The sequence below is a fragment of the Staurois parvus genome, unplaced genomic scaffold (assembly GCF_062004578.1).
Source record: "Staurois parvus isolate SC_StPar_1 unplaced genomic scaffold, SC_StPar_1.0 ptg000536l, whole genome shotgun sequence".
NCBI lineage: Eukaryota > Metazoa > Chordata > Amphibia > Anura > Ranidae > Staurois > Staurois parvus.
Window position 1 is genome coordinate 1,274,302 of NW_028318332.1, and position 9,207 is coordinate 1,283,508.

At 43.3% G+C, this 9,207-nt stretch overlaps 1 protein-coding gene across 1 annotated transcript in view; it reads left to right on the plus strand.

Moving 5' to 3' along the window:
- Nucleotides 1-8,202, plus strand: part of WDR72 (WD repeat domain 72) — a 379,206-nt gene extending 371,004 nt beyond the window's left edge. Inside the window, exon 20 of the mRNA XM_089690609.1 lies at nt 7,872-8,202. Within this exon, the coding sequence (XP_089546735.1) occupies nt 7,872-7,927 (56 nt within the window). The 3' untranslated portion in view covers nt 7,928-8,202. The remainder of the gene's footprint in view (nt 1-7,871) is intronic.
- The last annotated feature ends 1,005 nt before the right edge of the window (nt 8,203-9,207 follow it).

Here is a 9,207-nt window from a genome sequence, read left to right on the forward strand (position 1 = left end):
ACTGAGTGATCCCAAAGCAAGCAGTTTGCTATGGGGGCACTCAAGCAGGCTTGCTCCTGGGCCGCTGCTCTGCATGTCCATTTACACACAGAGCCAAGGCTCGGCCCCGTTCCACTCCCTCTCTCTCTTTTTATTGGCTTACTGGCTGGGATTGTCAGCTGCAGGAGCCAATGGCTCACACTGCTGTTTCAGCCATTGAGTAGAGAGAGTCCCCAGAGAGCCAAGGCTCTCGTGCACACCGCTGGATTGTGGTCAGTATTGGGGGGGGGGGCTTGGGGGGGGGGGGTTGCAGCTGCACACAGAAGGTTTTTTACCTTCATGCATAGAATGCATGAAGATAAGAAACCTTGAGCCTTTACAACCACTTTAAGGTTGCTTTACATAAGTAGTAAAGAATGTTCACTTAGCAAAGGGAGGCTGTGTTTACTAAGAATACCCAGTAACTTGAAGGGGAAAATGTTAAATTAGCAAAAAAAAAGCGATAACCTTTAAAAAGAAAAAAATAGTATTAATACTAATTGTATTTAAGATAGATAGAAGAACAAAACAGAGCACATTCTTTCAATTTATGAATATTGCTATTTCATTTGGATTAGACTCAAAACAATCAGCCTACCATAGTGTGTCCAAAAAATTGATGTAGGTAAAACAGCTTACTGATCATTTTCCTCATAACTACTAACAGACACCAACAGCCAAATTTAATAAAAAAGAATGTATTCTCAAGTTCAACAACCCATAGCAGCTAATTGGAATTAATTCTGTAGAAGTCAGTACAAAATGAATACTGACTGGTTGCTATGGGTTACTGTATCTAGCTACCTTGGGATACGAACAGTTCTAGTACTAATAAATAAAAATGGTATAAACACGTTATCTATAATAAACAGAGTTGCAATAGCATCAAAGCTATAATTATCAATATATTGGATTTCATTAAATTATATCTGAAGCCAATACATTTTATTTATTATCTGGGACACTGCAGTGTTGGTAACCACTAAGAAGGGGCAAATTTCATCAACTCTGCTCTGCTAGGTATACACAAAAAAGAGTGATTATTTTATAGTATGAAGTAGAAAATGATAACAAATAACCCTTTACTACATCACAAGAAGAGCCCCTTACTCATTGAGCTCTGGTCAGTGAGTGAGTGTGATTTAATGAAGATCCTGCTTTTACTAATTAGCGGAGGTTTCAGTGCATTGTGGATTCTCCATTCCCTGTAGTTTATTTTTCCCAGTAAATAAATAATACATTTCTTGAGTGCTTCCCTAATAAGGAATGCTTTCCAGTGAATTGCCCTGATCTGGATCAAATCCCAATTTTAGTAACTAGAGCTTTGCCTCCCTTCCCAATTAAAGTTATTTAATATCTTCCTTAGTTCTGTGTAATGGAAGGAAAAAAATCTGTTGTGCTGATTTACAAAATGAGCTTTTTGTTAAACATAACCATGAATAAAGCACCTAGACTAGATGGTTAATACTCATGAGTCCTCAAAGAGTTGACTTATTTCTAAGCCATGTTCTTCACCCAGAGCTACAGACCTGTAAGTCTGACTTCTGCTGTAGGTGAAGATATTTTAGGGATTGGTGAAGGACCACATACAAGTGTATCTGCTAAAGCAATAACCAGTATGGATTTAAAGAAAATATACATTGTCAAACAAGTCTACTATCCTTTTATGAGGAAGTAAACAAAAATGTAGACAAAATGGTAGCTGGTGGTATAGAATATTTGGACTTTTCTAAAGCTTTGGACATGTTTCCTCACTGGTAGCTAATGTGAAAAGATAAGATCTAAAGGATTAGCAAACTTAGTTTGTAAATGGTAAAAAAAACTGGTTTCAAGACTACAGGCAGAAAGTTATGAGTAGTGATCCTAGCAGAAATAGTGAAATTTTGGCATTTATATTGAAAATATGACTGATCATGCCAAAAAACTGTCTTTTATTTAAGGATAGTGATTATATCCCCTCCCTCCTAGATTGTAAACTCGAAAGAGTAGGGCCCTTTAACCCCTCGTGTGCTGTTTGCTGTTGCTGTGCTGTTTCATGTATTGCCCCCCCCCCCCCCCCCTCTATTGTACAGCGTTGAGCAAACCCTTTGGCGCTATATAAATGCGATGTAATAATAATAATAATAATAATAATATATGAAGCCATTTATTATCACATAGTTGTATGTCTCCTTTTTAAATCATAATGATAACAGAAATCACCTAAATAGCCCTGATCAAAAGTTTACATACCCTGGAATATTTGGCCTTGGTACAGACACATGGGTTCAAATGGCAATTAATGTTTAATTTCCTACATCTGTGACTTTTTAAATGGATATTAGTGTTTATGTATGAATAGTCAATGAGTTTGTTAGCTCTCATGTGGATGCTCTGAGCAGGCTAGATAATGAGCCATGGGGACTAGAAAAGAACTGTCAAAAGACCTGCGTAAAAAGGTAATTGAACTTTATAGAGATGGAAAAGAATATAAAAAGATATCCAAAGCCCTGAATATGCCAGTAAGTACTGTTCAATCACTTTTTAAGAATTGGAAAGGTCAGGGATCTCTTGATACCAAACTAAGGTCAGGTAGACCAAGAAAGATTGCAGCCACAATTGCCAGAAGAATTATTTGGGATACAAAGAAAAACCCATGGGTAACCACAAGAGAAATACAGGTTGCTCTGCAAAGAAAGTGGGCACGATACTGCATGAGTTATTTTATCAATTCATGCGGTATTTTAGTAGTGAAAACCATGAGTTAATGTTTCAGCTGTCAGTGGGGTTCCCCAATGACAGTTGAATGTACAAGAAAAAATTGCCGGCAATTAAAAACTAATTTAAAAAAAGACATGGGGTCCCACCCCTCCATCCATACCAAGCACTTTGGGTCTGGTATGGATTTTGAGGGGAACCCCCAGGCCAAAATTTTTTTTTTAATGGTATGAGGGTCCCCCTAAAATCCATACCAGACCCTTATCCGAGCATGCAGCCCGGCAGGTCAGGAAAGGGGGGGGTCGAGCGAGCGCCCCCCCTCCTTCACTATACCAGGCCACTTGCCCTCAACATGAGGGGTGCTTTGGGGCAGGGGGGTTCCCTTGAAGGGGACAAGGGCCTCTTCCCCACAACCCTGGCTGGTGGTTGTGGGGGTCTTCAGGCAGGGAGCTTATTAGAATCTGGAAGCCCCCTTTAACAAGGGGTCCCCCAGATCCCACCCCCCCATGTGAATGAGTATGGGGTACATGGTACCCATTCACAAAAAAAACCTGTAATGTGAAAAAAGACAGGAGATAGGCTTTGACAAGTCCTTTATTAAAAGAAGGAAAATAACAGAATGTCCCCCAAAGTAGATCCAGCGTCAACCATGATGCCTGTCGCCGACCCGAAAAAAGAAAAAAAAAGGCTCCGCTTCTGACGCTGGCTCCCGGCCATCTGACTGCTCTGCTGGCTTGGCAGTTCTTAAATATGTAAGGGGCGGGGCCACCCAGTGACATCACCCATGTGAACCCCCGCCCCCGTGTGACATCATCGCCCGGGACATGTTGGGCCAATGATGTCACACAGGGCGAGGTCACATTCCTGATATCACTGGGTGGCCCCTCCCATTACATATTTAGGATCTGTCAAGCCAGCAGAGCAGTCAGAGGGCCGGGAGCCAGCTTCATGAGCGGGGCCTTTTTAAAATTCCTTTTTCGGGTAGCGGTGGCGGCGGCAGGCATTGTGATTGATGTTGGATTTACTTCGGGGGACATGCTCATTCACATGGGGGGGCGGGATCTGGGGGCCTGCTTGCTAAAGGGGGCTTCCAGGTTCCGATAACCCCCCTACCCACAGCCCCCCACAACCACAGCCCAGGTTAACGGGGAAGATGCTCTTGTCCCCATCAACATGGGGACAAGGGGCTTTGGGGGGAGCCCCTCTGCCCCAAAGCACCACCCATTCCTTAACAACACATGACGGTACTGACAGATAACAGTACATACCGCAAGCCTGGACCACTACTTAATAACTGCATGCATTTCATTATTTATTTCCTTTTGTGAATTGACTTTATGGTCTTTTTATGCGGTAATTACTGAGTGTTTTTACTATTTTCGGTAAATACCTCATACTAGCAATAGTGAATTGACATTTTCAGTACTGCATGTGATATATGGTCATGTGACTGACTTAGTGAATTGTGCCCAGTGTAGTTGTTTCAAGGAGCACAATACGATAATACTTGAACAAAAATTAGCTGCATGGTCGAGTTGCCAGAAATAGCCTTTACTGTGCCTATACCACAAAAGCCTGGGGAGGCGTGTCAAGGTGTTGTCAGACATATTTTAACTGGGCTTTTTTTTGGCATTGGTGGCATTGGTAAGGGGGAGGGGGCACAAGTGTTGGCGGGGATCCGAGAAGAGGAGGATCCGGCTGCTCTGTGCAAAACCATTGCACAGGGCAAGTAAGTATGAGATGTTTGTTATTTAAAAAAAGGAACATTTAGAACCTCTTTACTGTAATGTTGATTCTACTTTGTTACTCACTTTAAACAGTACCTTTAGTCAGTGCCACCTGTGTTCCCTAATTCCTGAAACAAAATTAAATAGATGGTAAAAATAAAAAACCTCTCAGTCAGGGGCGGACTGACAACTCATGGGGCCCCGGGCAATAGGGGATCATGGGGCCCCTGTGTCCTTGCCCAAACTCTAAAAAGCCTATGAAAAAGGTACCAGGGGCATCTCATTGGGCCCCCTACTGACCCCGGGCCCTGTGGCAATGCCTGAGTTTCCAAATGGTCAGTCCGCCCCTGCTCCCTTCACACAGCACACAGGAAGAGAGATGAGGCTGTCAATCATAGGCTGTGTGCTGGATCTTCCTCTCCTTTCACCTTTGTTTGCTCTTGGTGTCAGCCAAACTTGTCAAGGGGACTCATGCTGATAACAGAACTAGAACTAGACAGCAGAGAGAAATGACATTTGGGGGGAGATATACTAAAACTGGTGCACTCCGAATCTGGTGCAGCTGTGCATTGTAGCCAATCAGCTTCTAACTTCAGCTTTCAGTTTGTGTTCATTTAAGCTTTGGCCATAAAACCTGGAAGCTGATTGGTTGCTATGCATTATTGCACCAGATTTTGCACTCTCCAGTTTTAGTAAATAACCCAATTAGTGCTTTGGAGAGAGGCAAGTAAACACTATAGAAATATGTGCTTCGTCCTGATTTCATGTCTGAAGTTTACAACCACTTTAAAGCGGAGTTCCACTCAAAAGTGTAAGCTCTGCTTGTTTGCCTCCCCCCCCCCCCTCCACTGCCATATCTGGCATCTTTTGGGGGGATTTTTACAGGTGCCCGCTCCCACGTCCGGCTCAGTTCACCGCAGCAAAGTGAGCCGGAAGTTCGTCCCCCTCCTTCCTCCCGCAGTCTCCTGGGAACCTTCACAGGTCCCAGAAGACTGCTGGACCAATCAGAATGCGTAGATCAACTTGCGCATGCGCATTGGGCACCAAGGTGTGAAGCTGCAAGCTGTCAATGCCTGGTGCCTACAGTTGTGATGCCGGCACCGAGGAGAAAAGAAGCAGAGAAGGGAAAGCACAGGTGTCAGGGATCGCGGCTCCGTGGTCCACGATCGCGGCTCTGTCCCCCGCGCATGCGCATTGGCGGCAGATCGCGCCGGGACACAGGCACTAGGTCCCGGCGAGCCACGGCTGACAGGTCGCCGCGCATGCGCAGTAGGAGCCGCGGGCGCGCCTCAGGCGTCCAATGACAGCCGGGGGCGCGTCCTAGCCGGCCAATGACAGTGCAGGGCGCACTATTTAAAGATGCCCTGCACTGTCACAGATTGCCGCAAGGTCTTCCTGTGATCCTGAGTTCCTGCACCCGTCTAGTGACCCTGATTGACCCTGACTACGCTGCCTGCCCCTGTGATTGACCCGGATTGCCCTGACTATTCTGCCTGCTCCTGTGATTGACCCGGATTGTCCTGACTACTCTGCCTGCTCCTGCGTTTGACCCGGATTGCCCTGACCATTCTACGGACTGACTTCCCTGCTGACCCTGCGTGTGACCCGATTACTCTTCGCCTACCGATTCTGTACCCCGCTTACCCTCACGGGCCCACGATCCGTTACTACCCTGCTGGGGCCGCCATCCTCTTCATATCTGGCTCTCCCGGTACCTGTCCCCAAAGGTCTCCTCAGCCACTGGTGGGCCTGCTCGGAGGTCGTGACCTGGCCCGGGACTGTTTCAAGTCCATCCCCACCATCAGGGGCCCTGGTGAAAGCACAGCCCGGGCTTAGACCCCACGCTCTGAGTAGGTCTGTCAGTTGGCAGCCTGAGGCACCACCTGGCGGATCATAACAACAGGTGAGTACATTGCTGGACCCTGGGACATGTAAGTCTGTATTTATTAAAAGTCGGCAGCTACAGGTTTTTTGTTTACTTTTAATAAAAATAAAACTGACTGGAACTCCACTTTAAGGTACCATGTACACGGGACACTTCTGAATGATGGAAACTGACTGCTGGAAAACGTAGGTTAAAAAAAGTCTGTTTAGCCGCGTTTGCATACCGTGCTTATGTGCGTTTATGTGCGTTTGTGTTTAGAAGCATTTTTTAAAGATAAGCACAGGAGAACTTCCCAAATGCCCAGAATGCACTGAAAAGTGGTAAATTATTAACTATTTCAGACTGTTTCAGAGAAATACAGAGAGTAGAAGCAGAGACAGCAGTATGTGTTGAGATTAGCTTAGGTGTGAGTTGCTCATTAACATTTCTTTTGTTTCCAAGGGTGGGAAAGGTGTCTGGTGGAGTGAGTCAATAAGACCACCTGGCAGGGGGTCTTCATGAGGAATTTGAGGTGTGAATGGTCATTAACATATCTTTTTGTTTTGAAGGGTGGCAGAGGTCTGAGGTGTTAATTGGTCATTACAATGTGTGACAAGCTTGGTAGGAACATCCTGTGTTCAGTGTTTTACCCATCTGAGTACCTTGAAAACGCTTTGCATGCATTTTTCATGATGAAAAAAGGCTCTGGACAGCATTGGGAACTGGAAGAGTTAAAAAAATGTTTTCAAATGCAAACACTTATAAACGCGATTCGCCGCTTTTAGCCGCGTTTACAAGCGTTTTGCGTTTGAAATGCTGATAAAATCAACTGCTGAACGCAAGTTTTCTGTGTTCAAAAAAACGACTGTAAACTCAAATGCCTGTAAATGACTGTAAACGAAGATGTGTACATGGACACATAGGAAAACAGTAGGGTGAGTTCAGGGGCTCTCAGTCGGGGTGGACTGACAACTCATGGGGCCCCCGGGCAATAGGGGATTATGGGGCCCCTGTGTCCTTGCCCAAACTCAAAAAAGCCTATGAAAAAGGTACCAGGGGCATCTCATGGGGCCCCCTACTGACCCCGGGCCCTCGGGCAGTGCCCGAGTTTTCAAATGGTCAGTCTGCCCCTGCTCTCAGTTATTTCATTTACATAAAGAAGCTAACAATGTATGACTTGAATAAATTAGTTTGTTTAGTATTTATCATTATTATTTTGATTAATACAACACTGATATATTCTACCACCCTCTACAAAGTGAGAACACATAATGACTTATATAAAAGAAAACATATAAACAAATAACATTGTGATGCTGAATTAAGCGTACAGAGTGAATTTCGTCCATTTCCCTATGAACTGAAATTTGAGCTGTGGGTTTTCCTGTTGGCTCTTGCCTGTCTGACATCCTTCAATCTGAAAACCAAAGGAGCTGGGCAGAAAATGTTAATGGATTTATTTTCAGCTTTAATTAACTTTCATAAAACACCTCCTATTGGTGACATTCTCACTTAAAAAAGTTACAGTCTGCTAATATAATTTTTTTTGTGGTTTTCCATTGCAGATGACATGAAACAGAATCCCTGGATGTCCAAAGTGTGTTATTGTAAAGTATGCTGAAGATATCATCTTCTTGATCTCCATTTATACGCATAATGTGTAACTGTGCATGACAAAATGTGTTTAGAAATAATTATCTTATTACAATGCTTCTCTTGAGAATATTAACCAAATTTAATCAAAAAATCTGAATCAGGGTTGTTTAAAGCAATATAAAATAGACTGAAATCATATTGTAATAATGTAATAAAATAATATAATAATGTAATACTGTGATGTGTTTGAATAGTATTGCTTACATGCACAAAATAAAATAAAAAGCACTATATTTACATAAATAATTATGTTTATCTGTTTGTCAGTGTAGTAACACAGAAAATGAGATGCAATAACATCCTAGAGATTACTATCTAACTGACTGAATATGTAGAGGACCTTTTGAAGCAAACAACAACAGTAACTGTTAAGCTTACCAAAGTTAAATTGAAATTCAGTAGGTTCAGCTGGGACTGGCTGAGTTTTGATCAGTGTTTGGCCTTCCCTGCTTGACAGCAGTGGATTGTTTTATTGAATCCTGTTGAAGTAGAATGTTGGAAAACTTTGCTTGATCAGAGGCTACAGCCGCTGATCAGTATATTCTGACAGTAGCAGGTACAGATGTTAGAGTAAAATGTCTGGGGGGGAGAATTCCTCATCCACCTCAATTGTGTGGATGGAGGAATCTGTTTTTTTTCTTCCTTCAGCCCGCTCTTCCCCACATTGTCACATTGTCACTAAACTGAAGAGGGTGCTCCACGCAATAAACCCATATACCCACCTCATCAGTGATTTATATGCTCGGCAGCAGCAGACAACCACTTTCAGTTTGTTGCACTGCCTTTTTGGCTTGTCTACTGCTCCCAAGGTATTCACAAAAATCTTAGCACTCTTGTTTATTTGGTAACAGGCAAGTAATCTAATTCACCTGAAGGATTCATCTCTCTTACAATTATCATCAAATGTCCAGAAGACAAAACAGCTGTTTCAGGCCTTTGGCTAAGTGACCAATTTATTAAATTTGATCTCCAGCCCAACCTGCACGTAGAATACGTGGGTCTGATCATGAATACATCTCAGCCAAAGGTCTTTCTTCCAGAAAAGAAAGTTCTCTCGCTAAGAGCTCATGCTCAACAGCCAAGAGATGGAAATTTGGAAATCTCACCAAATAATGTGTTTTTTACACATTACTTGGTGAGATTTCCAAATTTCCAGCCTTTTGTCTAATTTCATTCAAGAATTCTCCAGAAATACATTCTATCAATATGGAAAACATAGGCTCTTCCTTCTAAACAAGGAAATCT